At 64.0% G+C, this 19,930-nt stretch overlaps 1 protein-coding gene across 4 annotated transcripts; it reads left to right on the top strand.

Moving 5' to 3' along the window:
- Positions 1 to 754: 754 nt before the first annotated feature.
- Positions 755 to 19,344, top strand: ASIC1 (acid sensing ion channel subunit 1). Of its 4 annotated transcripts, XM_050331004.1 has the most exons (13): positions 755 to 1,053; positions 1,184 to 1,281; positions 1,687 to 2,081; positions 2,940 to 3,135; positions 15,365 to 15,515; positions 15,931 to 16,058; positions 16,236 to 16,386; positions 16,472 to 16,528; positions 16,608 to 16,761; positions 16,847 to 16,938; positions 17,172 to 17,251; positions 17,370 to 17,474; positions 17,713 to 19,344. In XM_050331004.1, the coding sequence occupies exons 3-13, from the start codon at positions 1,717 to 1,719 to the stop codon at positions 17,815 to 17,817; spliced, it is 1,584 nt and encodes a 527-aa protein (XP_050186961.1). In that variant the 5' UTR covers positions 755 to 1,053; positions 1,184 to 1,281; positions 1,687 to 1,716; the 3' UTR covers positions 17,818 to 19,344. The 4 variants fall into 4 exon arrangements, with proteins under 4 accessions (XP_050186961.1, XP_050186960.1, XP_050186962.1 ...); XM_050331003.1 differs by having other exon boundaries at positions 755 to 1,281; XM_050331005.1 differs by lacking the exon at positions 1,184 to 1,281.
- Positions 19,345 to 19,930: the final 586 nt, after the last annotated feature.

Raw genomic sequence — 19,930 nt, forward strand, 5'->3', positions numbered from 1 at the left:
CTCTGCCACTGCTGGGGGCTGTGACGGGGTCTGGGCTCGGGTGAGGAGGGCACCCCGCTCCCCGGGGCAGTCACGGGGTGCAGCTGGAGGGGGGAGAAGGGTGGGAGATGTGCTGGCACCGGGGGGAAGCTGGGCAGGGCTGTGCAACCTCTGCCCCGGGGAGGAGCAGAGCACCCTGCACCCAGCGCCTCCCGCCCCGGGAGCGCCCCAGGGAACATGGAATGAGGATGCTGGGAGAGGGGAGGCACATCCTGAGTGGGGCAGGAGCCCAGAGCCCCCGGGAGGGTCTGTCCCTGTCGTGACAGGCATCGTGACAGAGACCACACCAGCAGAGCAGGGCTGAGCACAGCGAGGCACCCCGAGCAGGTGGCCAGAAAGGGCTGGAAGGTGCCCGCCATCCACCCCCTCCCAAAAAGGACCAACCCGAGGGTGTCCAGGGACCTGCCCCAGGGCTGGGGTCACCACGGGTGAAGCCTGGAGGGCAGGAGAGGCCGTGGCCTGGGAGAGACGGGTCAGGGCCGCATGGGGGGGCCGGGAGGGGCTCCGGCAGAGCGAGGAGCCGGAGCATCACTGGCAGGCGCTGGGGGATGGGATCGGCACACGCACACACACACATTACCCACATGCACACGGCAGCAGCACCAACAGCCCCTGCCAGAGCCTGCAATCGCTGGAGCGCCCCGCTCCTGCGCCTCTCCCTCCTCCTCCTCCTCCTTCTCCTCCTCCTCCTCCTCCACCTCCTCCTTCTCCTCCTCCTCCTCCTCGCTGCCCACCGGCCTGCGGCACCTCTCCGCGGCCTCCGGCCCCACCAGCGCACAGACAATGACTTCATGCGGATTATGCATCTGAAGAAATCACCAGCTCCCAGATAGCCACAGGGGGAGGTATCCATGTGTTTGGCAGGGAAGCAGCCTCCTGCTCGCCTCCCTTCTCCTCCTCTCCTCTCCTCGCACCCGGCAGCTGCCTCCTCTCCGGCGATGGTCGCCCGCGGTCCCCCCGCGCGGTGCTGAGCGAGGGCCCCGGCGCATCCCCCGCTCCCACGCTTGCACCAAGGTACCGCCGAGGCTATTTTTATTCCCCACCACCACCCCCCGGGCTTCTTTTCCGGTTCACCCGCCGCTGCCGGGCTCGGTGCCTCGGCACCCTCCGTGCCCGCACGTCTCCCGCTCCCCGTTTTTCCCAGCCGGCGGCGAGAGGCTCATCCCAAATCCCGGCCCCCCCCCATCGCAGCGGCAGCGCAGCCAGCCCAGCTCCGGCCACGGCCGCCGGCCCCGCTCCCAGGTTTGCAGCCCCCGATTCCTTCATCGTGTTTGTCGATGCGACGGTGCCATTTGGGGGAGGCGGAGGGGGAGCGGGGAGAGGGGCGCTGTGGGGGGGTTGGGTGAGGGTGGGAGATGAGGTGGGGGCTGGAGGGCTGCCCGGTCCTGCCGTGGGATGGGGAGGGCAGAGAGGAGGTGGGATGGGAGGGGGGAGTGCAAGAGGCTGCATGCAAATAAATACATATACACGTATGTGTGTGTGTGTTTCTCTGTGTCTGCGTGGGCTGGGGGGGCAGAGCAGGGCACGGCAAAGCGTTGCCCCACGCGGGGGTTGCCCCCCTGCCCCGGGGAGGGGGAGGGTGCCGTGGGCTGGGGACGAGGCCGCCGCGACCCCACCGAGCACCCACGGGGCTCCCTTTCCCGGCAGAGTGGCCACCCCGGGGCGCTGGCACGGACCATGATGGACCTGAAAGTGGACGAGGAGGAGGTGGACAGCGGGCAACCGGTGAGCATCCAGGCCTTCGCCAGCAGCTCCACCCTGCACGGGCTCTCGCACATCTTCTCGTACGAGCGGCTCTCGCTGAAGCGCGTGGTGTGGGCGCTCTGCTTCCTGGGCTCCCTGGCCCTGCTCGCCCTGGTCTGCACCAACCGCATCCAGTACTATTTCCTGTACCCCCACGTCACCAAGCTGGACGAGGTGGCGGCCACCAGGCTCACCTTCCCCGCCGTCACCTTCTGCAACCTCAACGAGTTCCGCTTCAGCCGCGTGACCAAGAACGACCTGTACCACGCCGGGGAGCTGCTGGCCCTGCTCAACAACAGGTGGGTGCCGCTGCTGGGAGGTGACAGGGCAGGCAGGTCACACCACACGTGGCCCCAGCCACCACCACACCGGGCCAGTCCCACTCTGTCCCCAGGGTGCAGCACGTGCAGCAGGGCCAGGGCCATCCTGGGATGCCTCTGGGGGATGATCCATCACACCCGGCTGCAGCACCACGGCCTGGGTGCCATCACACCTGGCTCCAGCGCCATGCCTGGGTGTCTGGCACGTGCAGCGAGGCTGGGGATGGCAGCTGGTGAAGCCACCGAGCATCACCCACGCCCTGGGAGGGGAGACTGGTGCCATTCCCCGGGGTTCTGTGGGGGAAGAGTTCAGGAGAGCCCCTCACCCACCCTCCCCAGCCTGTCCCCATGGCTGTAGTGGCTGCCAAGCCGCTGCCACGAGCCTGGTGCCCACAGCAAGGTGCACTCCTTGCCTGTGCTGATGCCAAGGGGCTTCACTGCTGCCCCCACTCGTGCCCCAGGGAGGGGTTTGCAGCCATCACACCAGGGATGAGACCCTGCACACTCAGCACGTGTCACGCCTCCCCAGGATGCCACCAAAGGGCAGGTGGCTGCGTGGCCTCAGCCAGGGCTGGTGCTGCAGGACCAGCTCTGGGGCAGGTGGGATGGGTTTGGAACGTGGTCACTGCCCAGCTTCTCCTCCTGTCACCTCTCACGTGCCCCCCGGGCCACTTTGTGCTGCTGAGTGCTCCGGGAATGCCACGTACAAAGTGGGACTGTGCCGAGTCCACGCCGGAGTCGGGGCAGACGCAGCTCCGGCGAATCCCAGACGGCTTTTGCCAGCGGGAGCCGCCGCCCCAGCCAGGCCTGAGCCTCCCCCCCGCTCTCTCCCCCAAGATACGAGATCCCAGACATCCAGACGGCCGACGAGAAGCAGCTGGAAATCCTGCAGGACAAGGCGAACTTCCGCAACTTCAAGCCCAAACCTTTCAACATGCTGGAGTTTTACGACCGGGCCGGCCACGACATCCGGGAGATGCTGCTGTCCTGCTTCTTCCGCGGGGAGCAGTGCACCCCCGAAGACTTCAAAGTGGTGAGTGCCCCCCCGTGGGCCTTTCCCCCCACGCCAGGAGGGTGTTTGTCCACCTGTAGCCGCTCCTGCCTCCTCCCGGCTGGGAAAGGACCGGCAGCGTCTTCCCTCGCCGGGGTTTGGAGGTCTGGGTTGTCCCCAGCGGCACGTGCTGCTCCGTGTGGCCTCACGGGGTGTTCCCACGTGGGCAGAGCCGCCCGGGATCGCCTGGGCTCCGCAGAGCAGGGCTGTGGGAAGTGCCGTGGGGAGGTTGGAAAAGCGGGGAGAGCGTGGATGGATGGGTGGCTGGCAGGGAGCCGAGGGAGCCCCGCGATCCCTCGGGAACGCAGGTCCCTGGTGGCACAGGCTGTGCCCTGACACAGAGGTTGGTCTGGCCCGGGTGCAGAGCACAATGACGCCTTTATCCCCCTGGCTGCCTCTCCCTGTCCAGCTGGGAACGAGACAGTGCCGGACTCTTTGGGGGCTGCCGTGCCCGCTCCTCTGTGGGTCGTGGTTCGTGGTGTGTCTGCACTGCTCGGGGTCCCCGTCCTCATCACCAGCCCGGGGGTGTCCCACTCGTGTCCCCCGCGCCGAGCACGGCCGGGTGTCCGCGGAGCCGCCGCCGGGTCCCGGCACAATTCGGGTGGTTTGAGCGCCCTGCGTGGAATTCCGCGGTTTTCCCCCCAGGAGCAGGTCCCTCCTGTCGGCCATCAGGCGGTGGATTTGTTAAATGGAGGCAATTCACAGCCCAGAGGGGGCTGGACCCCCTCCAGCAGGGCCAGGGAGCGGGGCCAGCTCCTGCCCGTGCGTGGCCACCGCCTGCTCCCCACCCCGGGCTCTTCCCGAGGCACAGTCGTGTTCCCTGCACTGAAACCCCCCCAGGGACCCTCATCCCAGCTCCCCACCTTCCCCTGCCGGGCTCCAAACCCCTGCCTGGCTCCCAAACCCCTGCCTGGCTCCAAACCCCTTCCTGGCTCCAAACCCCTGCCTCCCGCCTCCCCTCCAGCCGGCAGAAGCCGAACAGGCTCACAGCTGGTTTGTTATTCCTGCCTGGATTATTCCTTGCGAGCAGGTTGGGATGATTTAATGGATTTGATTAGAGAAAGCTGGCTCTGTGCTGCATCTCTGTTGCTCTCTGGATTCCCCTGGCAGCCTGGCACGGGCAGGGCTGGGCCTGGTGGGGCTGGGGTGGTGCTGCCCGTGCACGGGGTCCGCTGCCCCAGAGGCTTTTAGGGGGGTTGTTTGTGAATTCCTGCGGCCTCCCTGCTCCCTCCTCCCAGCTGGGACTGGGCTGAGCCAGGCTTGGGGTTGCCCTGGGCCTGGTGGCACCCCCAGGGTGCCCTCCAAAGCACCCACCCTGGGGGGCTCTGGGCTGGTCTCAGCACCACTGGGCAGCCAGGGAAGGGTCTCCAGCAAGCAGGGCTCATGCTGGGTGTCCTGGGGAAGCCCATCCTGGGATGATCCGGGCTTTTCCAACCCCTCCTCTCATCCTGTGCCGTCACCAGCCATGTCGGGGGGTCCCAGCACTGCTCATCCCCCTCATCTCCAGCCAGGGCTCCCCAACACCCCTGTGCAGGGTGCAGGGATGCTCCACTGGAGCTGACCAGGCTCAGACTCATCCCTCACGGGGGATTGGACCCTCTAAGAAGCCCCAGGGGAAATATGTGCCCACCCCAGCTCTGTCCTGACCCTTCACAGCCCCTCCAGCACCGAGGAGGTGTCTGGTGTCCCCCCAAGCTCCCCTCCTGCAGCCAGGAGGACGCACAGGGGGGTGCAGCGATCTCCACTCCCCAGCCCCAAAATCCCTGCACGGCCTTAGAGCCTGGAGAGGCAAACACGAGGCCGAGGGGCAAGTCCTGACCCCCCTCAGGACACGGCCTGAGATGTCCCTGTGACCAGGACTGTGGCCAGAGCCTCACACCTGCAGGGATGGGGCGGGCAGGGGACAGACACCCAGTTCCCTTCTGTGGGGTGGGACAGGCAGGGACAGGCAGTTCCCCTTCGCAGGGAAGGGGACTCGCCCTCGCCGTCTCCTCCGTGTCGGGGCTGCGCTCCCTGGCCCTCATTAGCAGCACAGATCAGTGTTTCACACTTGCTGCTTCATTATTTATGAGCTGGAGGCCTCTCTCCACTGCGGGCTCCCAGCTTGAGCTTCCCCTCCCTCCTCGCGCCGGGAAGTTCCCCTGGAGCTCATCCCCGTGGATCTGCACCTCACCCAGTGAGGGAAAGGCCCCAGAGCCCCGGCTCTGGACTCCAAACCCCAGGAGTTTTCTCTTCACCCCAGGGAAAGAGGAGAAACCCAGAGGATGAGCTTCCTCTCCCTGCCCTGCTGAGGGGCATTGTGTGAAAAAAGGCTCAGGGAGGTGCCCTGTGCTGGTGAAGCCCCTTTTAGGGGGTCAGTCAGCCAGGTGGGACACGAGCAGCTGTGCCTGGCGTGGCACAATGTGCACCTGCAGCTTTTCCTTCTCACACCCCGTGAGCTCATCCCGTCCCAGCTCCCCTTCCCCGTCCTGCTCCAGGGCACGGGGGCCGAGCCAGAGCCCTGGGGAGCGAGCACGGGACAGCCTGGAGGAGCTGCAGAGGATTGAGACCTCTGGACTGTTTCCATGAGGCTCCAGGGCTGAGCTGGCGCTAGGGAGAATCGAGTTTGACGTGGAGATCGTGTCGCTGCCTTTCGCATTGGATTCTGCATCCTCGGCCCTGGGAATGCCGAGTGCACGGAGGGGGAGCGAGGCAGGGAGCAGGAAGGGTCTGCAGCAGTCCCAGCAAATCCCAACCTCCTCTCCTCCGTCCTCCCATCTCTGGAGCAATGCAGGAGCTGCTGTGATGGAGAATGGATCTGGCAACATGTCACTGTACCCCACAGCGCCCCACTGCTCCCTGCTGAGCCTCCCCACCTCCCTTCTCCCCCTGCTGCGCCTTGGCGAGCCCCACCGGGCACCACCAGCTCCTGCTGCGCCCCTCAGACCCTCCCAAACCCCAGCATGTGCCCCCTGCGCCCCCAAACCCTCCCTGCACCCCCGAGCTCCCTGCTCAGCCCTCCTCGCTCCAGCCGGGGGGTGTTGGGGCTCAGCTCGTGCCCTCCCAGGAACGCCATAACTTCGCTCCCTGAAACAGAACCCCTGAGCCAGAACAGAGCAGACAGAACCCAACCTGCCCCGCTAGTGGGTGCTGGGGTGTCCTGCAGCCCCCGTGGGAGCTCGGAGGGACGGCTGCAGCGCTCGGGCTGCCGCTCTCGGGGTGCCCAAGCGGGGGTGCTGCCGGTGCCCCGCTCTGCCTCGCCCCTCAGCCCCACAGCATGCAGGCCCCAGCCCCCTCTGGGGGACCCCCTATCCAGCCCCCAACCCCCCGTGGCCCCGCACGGCCCCGTGGCTGTCACAGGGCCGGGAGCCCCGTGGCGAGCGGAGCTCCCCTGCGGCGCAGCGTTAGTGGATAATCACGGAGCCGGAGCGAGGAGCATCTCCAACGCAGCTGGAGAGACCAGGCACGGGAATTACTGATACCCAGACATTTCCTGGAGCTTTTGACAGTTAATAAACAAACCGCATGGGTCCATCTGGCTCTGGAAAAACAACTTGGGGACAGCGTGTGGGCGGCAGGGATGGGCCACCGGTCCCGGACAGCGCCGGCCCGCTGTGGGGCCGGTCCCCAGCGCCATTCCAGGATCCAGCCATTCCCTCCACGGTCCCAGAAGGAGCCAGAGCGTTTACAAATTCTGTAAGACAATCCGAGTGATTTATGTAAATCACTTTTTAAAGCTGCACACGGGCTCCTAAATAACTTATAAGCGCTGGAAAGAGCTCGCCCGGATCCGTTCCCTCGGAGCGGGGATTCACCGCGGGCGTCCTCACCTGCATCTCCGGGCTCAGCCCCCACCTGGGGCTCTCTCCACGGCTGAGCAGCAGCAGAGTCTGACCCCAGAGGTTGCGTCATTTTCCAGACGAGCGGAGCGAACCCAGCGGGAGCCGGGGCTGCCCGGGGAGAGCTGATGGGAGGTGACGGAGCAGCGGAGCGGCCGCGCACGGGACCGTTTGCCGGCGGTGACTCGGCTCTCCCGGGGAGGGCAGCGGGTCAGGAGCGCCCCTGTCTCTGTTGTCTCATCCTCAGCTCGGAGGTTTTCGAGGATCACCGTATTTCGCTCGAAGCAAATCATCCGGAAAACAGCCGTGAGCGGCTCGGCCCCGATGCTGGCACTGCTGCCTCCCCGCCCCAGCTTCGCCCAGGGCTTCCCCAGGCACCAGGATTTGGGATCAAAGCAGGGCCTTTGCTCACCCCACACTGATGGGAACGTGGAGGCAGGAACTCCTGCTGGAAGACAGTTGCATCTCCCGTTCCCTCCGCAGCGGGACAGGGACGCTGCGAGGGAGCTGAGCCCACCACGGCCTTGGCCAAATCCAGGGAGAGGAGGGTCAGGAAGAAGCAGGATGAGGGCACCGGTGCTGGGCACGGCACAGCGAGAGGCTGGCACGTGCCTGTGCCTCACCACTGCCTCATTAGAGCCCTGAGCGGCGCAGGTGAATCATCCATCGAACCTCTGAGCCGCGCTGGGATTAGGGAAGGAGGGAGGCACACCCAGAGGGGTCACACACACCCCCTAAAGCTCTGTGCACACCCAGAGGGGTCTCACACACCCCCAAAGCTCTGTGCACACCCAGAGGGGTCACACACACACACACAGAGCTCTGTGCACACCCAGAGGGGTCACACACACCCCCAAAGCTCTGTGCACACCCAGAGGGGTCACACACATGCAGAGAGAGCTCTGTGCATACCCAGAGGTGTCTCTCACACACACACAGAGCTCTGTGCACACCCAGAGGTGTCTCTCACACACACACACAGAGCTCTGTGCACACCCAGAGGGGTCACACACACACACAGAGCTCTTTGCACACCCAGAGGTGTCTCTCACACACACACACAGAGCTCTGTGCACACCCAGAGGGGTCCCGCCCTGCCGGAGGCACCGCGCACACCCGAAGGTGCCACGCCAAGAGCTTGGAGCGGCTCAGCTGCACCTCAGGCCACTCCTGCTCCTCTTGCCATGCCTTTGCACATAAAGGCTCATTAACAAATGAATTATTAATGATTATTAATAAGCTGTAATGGCATTTGTGGCTGCTGGAAGAGATGAAGAGGCTTTCCAGGGGTATCCGGCTGCAACAGAGGCGAGGATGTCACAGCTGAGGGTGGTGTGTGAGGGTGTGTCCCAAGGGATCCACAGGCTGGAAGTGCAGCCCTGGACTACACCAGCATATGGGGGGTTCCAAATTGCTCCTCCTCAACCTCCCCTTGCTGTTTATCCCAGCCCCAGGCCGAGCACAGCGAGGAGCTGTTTGGGGATTCCAAAGGATCTGCCCAGGAACTTCCTGGTGCCATTTTCCCCTCTCTGCCCCTGATATCAAGTGGGGAGAAGCCGGGGCAGAGGGCGCAGGTCCCCCAAGCCTGTGGAGCCACAGATCTCCCCAGGGAGCCCAGGAAATGAACTGTCTCGTGGCCTTTTGCCTCGGTTTAATTTCTCTGGCTGTTTACAGCCGCCTCTGGGTTATTGCCTGTGGAGCTTGGCCTGGGCTCTCCGCAATCCCTGCTACAACCGGGGCTCCAGGAGCTCCTCACCAGCTCTTATTTCTTTATACATCCCCCACAACTGGATATTATAGCCAATTCTTTTTGTTCTGGTTTGGTTTTGGGGTTTTTTCTTCTGCTGTGTGGAGGGTTTGGTGCGTTTGCATCCCAGGGATGGAGCTGGGGCAGGGTGTTCCCACCCTCCCTCCGGCTTACCAGGGATTTCAAACCCCCTGCTCCTTGTTCCCCCAGCAGCAAAGACACAGGGACATCCATCCAGGGGCTGCCACCCATGCCAGGGCTGCGAGACTCCCCTGCCTGGAGCAGGCTGGCTTGGAAAAGCGTGATGCGGCGCCGGAGCGAGCGAAGGCAGCGAGGGAAAAACCAGGCTGGAATTCCGTGTTCGTTCCGCCCTCCGGCTCGGATCCACCTGCCACGGGGCTGTCTGAGCTGCCGTGAAGGATGTCAGGAAAAATTGCGGCCTGCTTACGGGTGACTCGTGGCACGGAGAGGCGTCGGGATAAACGGCCGTGGGAATAATCCCATCCGCCCGGGAATTGGCGGCAGCCTCGTCAGCGGCGTCCTCCCAGAGTCCCGGTGACCCCTCCGTGGCACAAAGGGACAGCGCCAGCGGGTGAATGAGCTCTCAGCAGAACAAACTGGTTCAGTTACGGGAGTGTAAATAGATGCCGAGGAGGAGGAGGAGGAGGATGAGGCAGCTGCGGGGCCGTCCCAGACCTGGATCCAGGATTGCTCCATGGTCCACGGAGCTGCTGGAGGTCCTGGCAGAGCCCCCCCCAGCAGGACCCTGAGGTTGAAGGTGGCCCCAGTGCTCAGGGAAGCAGCACCAGCACCTGGCCGGGACGTGCTCACCCAGGGGAGCATGGAGAGATTAATGGAGTTTAAATGGAAGCGTTTGGAGAGGAGATAAGGCTCATCTGATAGGAAATCATATGGAACAACGGGAGCCAGGGAGGCCCCGGCTCCGTAATGAAGTCCACTTAGTGCATTACTCACCATAATGTGCTTTTTATTAAAGTCCTGTGCTGCAGGGGCTGAGTCTGCATCCAGGGCAGGGTGGCACAGGAACCTGGAGCAGGATGGCACAGGAACCTGGAGCAGGATGGCACAGGGGCCTGGAACAGGATGGCACAGGGGCCTTGGAGCAGGATGGCACAGGGGCCTGGAGAAGGATGGCACAGGGACCTGGAACAGGATGGCACAGGGACCTGGAGCAGGATGGCACAGGAACCTGGAACAGGATGGCACAGGGGCCTGGAGAAGGATGGCACAGGGACCTGGAGAAGGATGGCACAGGGACCTGGAGAAGGATGGCACAGGGGCCTTGGAGCACCTGCCCCCGCCACCAAAAGCAGCCGGGAAGCGCCGCGCCGGCCCAAAAAGACACCTTGGGTTTCCTGTTTCCCACCCCCTCCTTGATCCAGGGACGCAGCTCCCTCATCCCGCAGCGCCGCGGCATCACCAGTCCCCACAGCCGGGGCTGTCGGGCCCGCAGGGACGGGGTGGAGAGGAGGCGGAGGTGGGGAATAATACAGAGGAAAAACTCCTTTTTAATCGTCAATTTTTCTGCATTAGAATGTGACATGCTAATCCACTGTGAAGCGTCTAATCTGGGGGGATAAAGGGCTGGATAACACAAGCTGCGCCCGGCTTGGCCGGCGGAGCGAGCGCAGGCAAGGTGGCAGCATCTGATAAGGGGAGCGGGATTAGTCCCGGCAGAGATCCCGGGCAATCCCACCTCGCTCGGCTGCCCCTGCCCTGCCCCTCGCCAGGGACAGGGCGGGATCTGCAGCCCGGGAGCCGTCCCAGAGGCGGCTCATCCCGCCCGGAGCGGCGGTGGCATCGCCGCAGGTGCCTCCACCACCATCTTGGCAGCTCCGGGAGCTGCAGAGCACATCCACGGGCCAGAGCACGTGGGAAAACCACGCTCTTTGTCCCTTTCCATCCGCACGCCCGGCTGCGTGGTGGGAGCGGGACAGCCTGGCTGCGGGGCGCCCGCCTGCCCCAAATATCCATTCCCCACCCGCTGCTCCGGGACCGCGTCCTCCTCTCATCCCCTGCCCACCAGGCAGTCCGACCCCCGGGCACCCGCGGGGCTGTCGCGGGCAGCTCGGGCGGTCTTTGGCAGGGCCGGGCAGTGCCCGTCACGGAGCCGAGCGGGCTCAGCTCCCCGGGCGCTTTCTGCGACAGCCTCCCCGGGGCTCGCAGACCCGGGATAACAGAGCTCGCAATGTTGTTTTCTCCTCGCCTCCTCGGGGATTGGTTTATCTCTATGAATAACTCCATCCCGGCTTTGATCTCCTCTGCCATTAAAGCGTGACAGGCTGTGAAATGTGCTGTTGCTGCCGTCAAATCCCCCTCCCGCTCATCCATCCCCCCCGCCGCCGCCTCCTCCGTGCTGCTCCCCCGCTCCGGGGAACCTCCTTTCCCGGGCCCGTGAGGGGATGCGGAGCGGGGAGTGGGGCCGGACCGCCCCGGGGCAGCGGCCAAACGCTGCTCAGGAGCCGGGAAAAACCCATCCCTCTCCCCAATCCCTCTCCTTCTTCCCGCTGCGGCAGGAGGAGCATCCCCGGGCCCGGCGGCGGGTCGGGCGTGGCGGCCCCGTCCCCGCCACGGGGGCTGATGTCACGGCTAATTATAACATCCCCCGTCCCTCGCCCCCGCCAAAGCTTTACCTGAGAGAGGGTAAAAATAACTCCCGGCGAGGGAGGAGCTGGAACGAGCCCAAAGACTCCTCCAGATATCTCCAAAACTCGCACAAACCGGGACGGCACCCCCCCTGCCTGCGGCGTGGGGACACGGCCGCGCTTTGTCCCCGGCTGCGGGGTCAGGACGCGCTCCCCTTGGCGCCGGTGCTGGCTGGGAGTGTCGCCGGTCACCTTCACCCCTCTCGGGTGTCGGGGTTGGGACAGGTGGTGTAACCGGAGCCGGGCCGAGCTCGTCCCCCCGCCCTGGCGCTCCCCGAGAGCTGTTTAAGCCGAGCGAGGCAGGTTAATGGCCCCGGTCGATGATGGAACGTTTTCATTACAGCATATCTCTCTCTCTCTCCCTCTCTCTCTCTCTCTCCCTGCTGCAATCGCTCCCAAGAAGACACATTAAACCTCCCCGTGCCAAGGGGTGGGATCAGCCCCTCGCTCACACCAGGCAGCAGCACTCGCCTGTCCGTGCCCTGACAGGGCTGAAATAAACCCCCTCAGCCTGCCATTCCATTTCCCTTCTCCTCCTCCTCCTGCAGCCGCGGCACAGACACTCTGTCCCAGAGCTGGGGAGCTCCAGAAACCCCACCCCAGCTCCTCCCTGCTCCTCCCTGCCAAGAGCATCCTCCTGCACTGCTCGGTGTGGGATCAGCCCAGCTCGCTCCCAACCTGGTCCTGCAGGGCTGAGCCAGCCCAGGGATCCCATCCCAGGAGAATCCCTGATGCCTTTAGAGCCCAGCCCTGCCCATGGGGCAGCTGCAGCTCATCCCCACCCAAGGGTTGTGACCTGGCCCCCATGTCCTGGTGGCTCCCAGCCACCCAATCCTCCTCCCTGGCCCCCTTTCCCGGGAGGAGTTTCCAGCTCAGACTCTCTGAGTTGCTCCCAGAAGGGCTGACCTTGCTCTCGGCTCGATGAAATTTCATCCCATGGTTCTGGCTCTCGTCCCCAAGGTCACCCAACCCTTTCTCCCAGGTCCCCAGGCTCTGTGGGATCTGGCAGCATCCCTCCTACACAAGGGCCCTGTTGGGAATATGGGGCTTAGGGACCCCCAGGAAGGGGCTGTCACACCCTCAGTCACCCCTGGCAGGGTCCCCATGCGTGTCCTGCCCGTTCTGTCACCGTCACCAGCTCGGGAATGGCAGATAACTGTGCTGGTACCAGACCAGATCTGTACCCAGCTCCTGACTGATTTGTTCACCCAGTTTGTTGTGTCCACCTGCGCTGGGATGCGCTCAGGGCTCCCAAACCTCGTGGTGTGTGCAGGGAAGGAGGTGCAGCAGCCAAACCGGGGGTTTGGGGTGAGTTTATCCCACCCAGGCATGAGCCAGAACCTCCTGTGCAGCCCCTGCACCTCCCAGCTCTGCTGGATTTCGATGCTCCCCTTCCCCCTGGGCCAGTGCTGGCGGCTGCAGGTCCAGGCTGGGGCTGGAGGTGGTTCTGTGGTCTCTGGATGCTTTTACAAAGTGCTGAGTGCAGGAGAACAGCAAACCACAAGCTGCTGCAGGGAGGAGACGCCGGAGCTCCCGGCAACCAGGCTGGATGGAGGCTCCATCCCAGCACCCTGCAAAGGGGCTGCTCCCTGGGATCCCCGTCCTGGCCACTGCCTCCATCCCACCACCCTGCACCAGGGATGCTCTCCAGGATTCCCAGTCCAGCTGATGGAGAAGCACAAGGCCTGGATGCCATTCCCTGAGGGAAGAGGTGGCTCCCTGTGCCCAGCTGGGATCCAAAGCATGATATGGCATAACCCGGCACTGGCTGGGCTCTGCAGGAGGAGTCACGGCTGGAACAGCACCCAAATCCTGCCAAAACCATCCCTGCTTGGAGGAGGATGACCCTCACACCGCTTGGAATGTCGGATTTGCTGGATGTTCGCTGCATGGAGGAAGATGAGCCCACAGGGATGGGCCCTGCCCGGGCAGGATGAGCACTGTGAGACCCCTTGGGGACCCCTCCATCCTTCTGCCCTCCTGGCACCACCCAGGCAGGTGGGCTCTGCAGCAGCACAATGCCACAGACATTTTGGGAAAACCTCTGGCTCCTGCTGCCCTGAGGAGGAGCTCCCAGAGCCTGGCATATGGCGGCTCCGGAGACAGCCTGGGAGCCAGCAGGGAGGACTGGCTGGAGCAGCCACTCGGGCTGCCAGGGCCGGGCCACGCAGGGAGGGTGGAGGACACGGCGTGGGGACACAGCACACCGGGGACCTGCCCACCCCCCCACATTCCCTGGGCCTGGCAGCCCCTCGGGCAGCACCAGGAGCTCCCAAAGTGCTCCTGGAGCCGGTGGTGCCTCTGCTCCGTCCTGGCAGCCGCAGGCGGCCGGTCCTGGGGGACGTGGGGAGCCCGCAGAACCGCCCCTCGCTCCTCCTCCCCTGCTCCTGCTCCTCTTATACCCTCCTCTCTCCGTCCCCTCTGAGCATCCCTCTGCTCCTCTCCCTCACTCCCGCTCGCCTCTCGCTGCTTTTCCCTTCTCCATTTCTCCTCCCTGAACTTGCCCCTTCGTTCTTCCGTCCTTCCCTGCCCCTCTCACCCACACCCTGAGGAACTGCCTGAACACTGAAGACCCCCAGGCTGTGGCTGGACAGGGGCCAGGACCCCCCCTCTCCAGAGCCGGGCCCTCCCCGCTGCATCGGGGCCCCCCAGAGCGGACAATGCCTCTCCAGATATTCTGCACCATCTCCTTCTCCAGCGAGGAAGGGCCAGGAGACGCCGCGGCCACCGGGGAGGGAGAAGACGGAGCAGACGAGTTCCTGTACGGGCAGGAGGAGGACGAAGAGGAGGAGGAGGAGGAGGACGCGGGGGCAGCCACGGACTTCGTGGCCTTTGCCAGCAGCTGCACCTTGCACGGGCTGAGCCACATCTTCGTGGAGGGCAGCCTGGGCGCCCGGCAGGCGCTCTGGGCGCTGGCCTTCCTGCTCTCCCTCTCCGCCTTCCTCTACCAGGTGGCCGACCGCATCGCCTACTACCTGGAGTACCACCACGTCACGCTGCTCAGCGAGGAGGAGAGCCCCGAGATGACCTTCCCCGCCGTCACCTTCTGCAACATCAACCGCGTGCGGGTCTCGCAGCTCAGCCGCGAGGATCTGCTCTACCTGGCCCCGCTGGTCGACTACGAGCCCGGCACGGAGCTGGGCTTCGCCCCGGCCCGGCCCGGCCCCTGGGAGGAGGGGGGGGAGGAGGAGGAGGACGAACCCCTCAATCTGTTGGGGTTTTTTAACCGCACTTGCCACCAGCTGGAGGACATGCTGCTGAGCTGCCGCTACCGCGGCCAGCGCTGCGGCCCCGCCGACTTCGCGCCGGTGAGTAGCCCCGGGGCGGCCCCGCGGCTCCGGCAGGCACCGTGTGGGACCGGGCACGGCAGGGGATGCTGCCCTTGGAGCACCGTGTGGGACCGGGCACGGCAGGGGATGCTGCCCTTGGAGCTGATATTTCAGCCCCGCCCTGGAGCTGGGATGGCTCTGGGACACAGAGAGCGGCCCCAGGGCACCCCTGTCCCGGTGGCATCGCTGCCCGTGGGGCACCGTGTGGTCTGAGCCCGCTGCCCTCACGTGCCCCACACTGCAGTTGAGGCGAGAGCTGGAAGGGCTGAGGAAGGACAGGGGGATCCGGAATCCTGTCCATCCCTGTCCCCTGCAGGGATGGAGGAGGGTTTGGAGGAGGCGCCGGTGCAGGTGGAGGGCTGAGTGTCTCACCCCGGGGAGCCAGGGCAGTCCTGGGCTCTGTGGGGCTGAGGGGCTGCAGATCTGCTGTGTCCCCTCAGGGTCCATCCCTGAGCCTGGGTGGAATGTCTCTTCCTCCACCTGGGCTAAGACAGGCAGTTCCAACACCAAGAGGTCCCGTGGCTCAGGAGCCTGGGCTGGACTGTGCCCAGGCTGGGCATGGCTGTGTCCTGGGGCTGGTGACGCCCTCCTGGCTCCGTGCTGTGGCTCCATGGAGGAGCCTCAGCCTCAGCCCCCTGTCCTGTCCCACAGGTCTTCACCCGCTACGGGAAGTGCTACACCTTCAACGCAGGGCAGGACGGGAAGCCCCGGCTCATCACCATGAAGGGGGGCACTGGCAACGGCCTGGAGATCATGCTGGACATTCAGCAGGACGAGTATCTGCCAGTGTGGGGGGAAACAGGTAACCCACAGCCCCAGCAGGTCACCTGGGGTGCTCCCCAGCCCCTTCCCGGCTCCCCAGCCCACAGGTCCACGTCCCTGAGGCTGCCTCCTCTTCCCTCCTTCCATTTCTCACCACCACAGGTCCTTTCTTTCCCTCTCCCTTTCCCTCCTTGTCTTTGCTCTTCGCCATGGCAACTCCCCATGGTTTAGACACTCAGTCATCCCTTGTTTATAAATAGAGGCAAACACCTCCCTGCCACACTCCTGGCGAGGAGCAGGACGGTCAGGGGCGGAGGGGGCAAGGACGTGGTGCAGCAAACAGGTGGACAGATGGATGGACACATGGGGGAATGAACTGGCCCAGGGAGAGTGAGGGAGGCAGAAGTTTTGGTGCCTTTCAGTGCCCAGCTCATCCCGCCCTCTCTCCACCGCAGACGAGACCTCGTTTGAAGCCGGGATCAAGGTGCAGATCCACAGCCAGGACGAGCCCCCCCTGATCGACCAGCTGGGCTTCGGGGTGGCCCCTGGCTTCCAGACCTTCGTGTCCTGCCAGGAGCAGCGGGTAGGGCCTGGGGGGGTCTGGGGTTCTCCCTCCTGAGGTGGAGCCTCCTCCCCGTGTCCCCTGTTGGGTGGAGAGGGGACCCAGCCCTGGGGTCTGACGCCAAGAGGGTCATCCCCTCCCCACCTTGGAGGCCTGGGGGGCTTCTCTCCTCACTCCTGGCTTCTGCCCCCCCTCCAGCTCATCTACCTTCCCCCTCCCTGGGGCGACTGCAAGGCCGTGGCGGGCGACCTGGAGTTCTACGACAGCTACAGCATCACGGCGTGTCGGATCGACTGCGAGACGCGGTACCTGGTGGAGAACTGCAACTGCCGCATGGTCCACATGCCAGGTGAGCCCCCCACCAGGGCCACTCCCGCCGGCTCAGCCCGCCGGGGGTGCCCCCAGCCTGGAAAACCCGCTCTGTGTCCCCGCAGGAGACGCCCCTTATTGCACCCCGGAGCAGTACAAGGAGTGCGCCGACCCCGCCCTAGGTGAGGCTGCCCGGCCCCGCACGCGGAGCTGCGGGTGTTGGGTGTCCCCAGCTCTCCACGGCCCTCTCTCCCTGCCCAGATTTCCTGGTGGAGAAGGACAACGAGTACTGCATCTGCGAGATGCCCTGCAACATGACCCGCTACGGCAAAGAGCTCTCCATGGTCAAGATCCCCAGCAAGGCCTCGGCCAAGTACCTGGCCAAGAAGTACAACAAGTCGGAGCAGTACATCGGGTAACGCGCCGTGGCCGTGGCAGAGGGGTGGCATCTGCTGCCTCCACCCCGAGCCTCAGCCCGGTGCCACTTGTGTCCTGCACAGGGAGAACATCCTGGTGCTGGACATCTTCTTCGAAGCCCTGAACTACGAGACGATCGAGCAGAAGAAGGCCTACGAGGTGGCGGGTCTGCTGGGTGAGTGCTGGGGGCTGTGTGGCAGCCCCTGGACAGTGGTCCCCAACGAGGTGGCCTCACGTTGGCCCCCTCACCACGGCCCTGTCCCTCGAGGCACTGGGGTGAGCCGATGGTGTGGATGCGGAGCCGCTGCCACAGCCGGGCACCGTGACGAGTTCTGCCCTTTCCCCGCTCCCTCTGCCACCAGGATTGAGGCCCAGGAGCCACCCTGATGGCTTCCCTCTCCTCCACAGGTGACATTGGGGGGCAGATGGGGCTGTTCATCGGGGCCAGCATCCTCACAGTGCTGGAGCTGTTCGACTACGCCTACGAGGTGAGCGTCTCCCCCACACCCCGCCCTGCCGAGGGGCCCGGATCGCCCCGGGGCACCGTGTGGGACGTGGGGAAGGGCCACCCCCGAGCCTCAGGGTGCTGAAAAGTGTCCCTGGCAGGTGATCAAGCACCGGTTGTGCCGGAGGGGCAAGTGCCGCAAGAACCACAAGAGGAACAACACGGACAAGGGCGTCGCGCTGAGCATGGACGACGTGAAGCGCCACGTGAGTGCCGGGGACGCCACGGGGGTTGCTGGGCCCGCCTGCGGCTCGGGGGCTGCCTGGGAGGTGCCCCTGGGTGAGGGGGTCACCGTTTTGGGGCTGCCCGTGGGATGGGAGGTGCCAGCTCGAGGAGCACTTGGGAAAGGAGCAGAGGGACCGGGGGTGCTGTGGGGGGCTGGGACTCGGTCTGTGCGGGGATCTGGGTGAAAGCAGCGGCCCCAACGTCCCGTTTGACCCGCAGAACCCCTGCGAAAGCATACGGGGGCACCCGGCAGGGATGACGTACGCAGCCAACATCCTACCTCACCACCCGGCCCGGGGCACCTTCGAGGACTTCACCTGCTAACCGACGTCTGGATGTACAGCCTGAGCTACCAAAGCCCCTGCGCGGGCAGAGCTGCCCTCCCCCCTGCCAGCGCCAGCGGAGGGACACACCACGGGGGCCCCCCGCTCCTCGGCACGGAGGGACGCGGACACGAGCGGCGGCCTCGCATTTCGGGGCAGGCAGCCGGGATTGGGGCGATGCCCCCACGCCCGCCCCGCTCGCTCAGAGACTCCAGGGCGCTCCGGCCCGGCGGGGACGACACACACGCACAGGGGCCGGGGCAGGGCCAGCCCCGGCTCCCCCCACCCCAAACCCCCCGGCTCCCCTCGGCCTTTTTAACGACGAACCCAGAAGCCAAGAAGAAGCAGCCGTTGGGCCGCAGTCTCCATCCACAGCCCTGTCCGTCTGTCCATCCTCGTCTCCATGCCCAGCCCACTCCCAGCGCCTCGCCCGCCGCTTGCCGGGACCCCCCCATCATTCTCGGATCGTGGAGGGGCCCCAGGGCGTGGTTGGGGGTCCCTGGAGAGCCTCAGTGTCCCCTGGGACCGTCACCCCCCTGGGCTCTCCCGGTCGCTCCACGAGCACCACAACGCGGCATCTCCCCCTGTCCAGAACATCTTCCTCGGCCCCCGACAGCAGCTGCCCCCCCGGGGATTTTTGGGGTGCCAGGGGCCTCGCTGCCCCTCCCTGGCATGCACAGCCCTGCCCTGGGGGGGTCTGGGGGTCTCTGCTTCCCCCCACAGCGCCCTCATTCACTCCAGGGTCTGCATTCGGCCCCCCCAGCCCCCACACACCAGGCCAGAGCCCTCGCCGGGCCCAAGTGCTTCTTATCTTTAAGAGCTTTTTTTGCAATAAGTCTTTTTTAGTAATTTTTTTTTTTTTTTTATTTCCAAGCTGCCGTTTTAGGTTTTTATTCCTGCCATATTTTTTTTTATTTTTTTTTTTTAATTCTTATGCTTTGCTTCCTGACCAAAATTGGGGAACTGGGGGTCAGTCCTTTCTGCCTGTCCAGCGATCGCCCAAAGACGACGGGGTCGGCCACATCCATAAATTTTCTTATGGATTTTTCCTAGTGTTTCCTAGTGGCATTTCGTTTATTTATTTGCTTTCCCTCCTTCCCTTCTTTCCCCTTCAAGCTGTTAAAGATGGGGCTGGGGTTTGACCTTGAGGCTCACCTGTTGAAGAAAACGCTCTTTTGTTATTATGCCATCCGCATTTTATATTTCTTATATATAATATATATGACTATATATATATGTGTACATATATATATAAATATCTATATGCATCATGCCAGTGTAGATACCCATCCAAGTAGCGTTTAGGCCTTGTTCTTGTGCCATTTTCTTCCTAATTTTTTTTTTTCTTTTTTCTTTTCTGTTACTGATCTCTGAATGCCTTCAAGTGTAAAAAAAGTGTGGAATTCTCTCCGGTATCTGTACTATGTACACACATTTTCATAGGAAGCACAATAAGATGACAGATGCATTGTACATCAATACCTGCTACTCTTAACGACGATATAAAGAATGATATAAATGACATAAACCCCACCAGGCCGAGCCTTTCTCTTGCTGAGCTGCTGGAAGAGCTCCCCGAGGAGGGACAGGAGGGGGGACAGGCTCATCCCAGGACATTCCTGGAGGCAGAGCTGGAATCCTGGAGCCAAGAGAAAATGAGAGGGGAGAATAAAGCTTTGGGTTGGGCTTCAGTGCCCGAGGGATCTGGGCACCTCAGGGAGCTCCAGCACTGCCCCAGGTCCCTCCAGGGTTTGGGACCCACCTGGGATGCAGCAGCTGGAATTTCACCTGGGCTGACCCCGGCAGAGCACAGACCCCCACACAAACACGCTGAGCGGCCTCAAAATCCCCAGCTGCAAAGAGCAAAAGTAACAACAGACCAGTCCAAACCCCGAGGCATCCAAAAAGGCCCCGAGGACCCCGTGGAGACCGAACAATAGGCAGTGGGAGTGGGCAGGGAACACCGAAATGCCAAGCCCTGCCAGTCCCTTGGCTCTGCTCTCGTCCCTGTGGCTCCTGGAAATGGCAGAGGAGTGTTTTGCATTTCAAGTAGGACAGACCCCACTCTGATCCTTCCTGGGTTAATGCTGACTGGGTTTGTGTCCCTCCTCCCT

Source organism: Myiozetetes cayanensis, unplaced genomic scaffold, assembly GCF_022539395.1.
Source record: "Myiozetetes cayanensis isolate MyiCay16 unplaced genomic scaffold, myiCay2020 scf47, whole genome shotgun sequence".
In the NCBI taxonomy this organism is placed as follows: Eukaryota; Metazoa; Chordata; class Aves; order Passeriformes; family Tyrannidae; genus Myiozetetes; species Myiozetetes cayanensis.

What these genes read in the sequence shown, in the direction of transcription:
- ASIC1 (XM_050331002.1), top strand. Translation starts at nt 14,045, where the DNA reads ATGCCTCTCCAGATATTCTGCACCATCTCCTTCTCCAGCGAGGAAGGG. An exon ending in TGTCCTGCCAGGAGCAGCGG is followed by an intron (nt 16,059 to 16,235) that starts GTAGGGCCTGGG and finishes CCCCCCCTCCAG; the next exon opens with CTCATCTACCTTCCCCCTCC. An exon ending in GTGCGCCGACCCCGCCCTAG is followed by an intron (nt 16,529 to 16,607) that starts GTGAGGCTGCCC and finishes CTCCCTGCCCAG; the next exon opens with ATTTCCTGGTGGAGAAGGAC.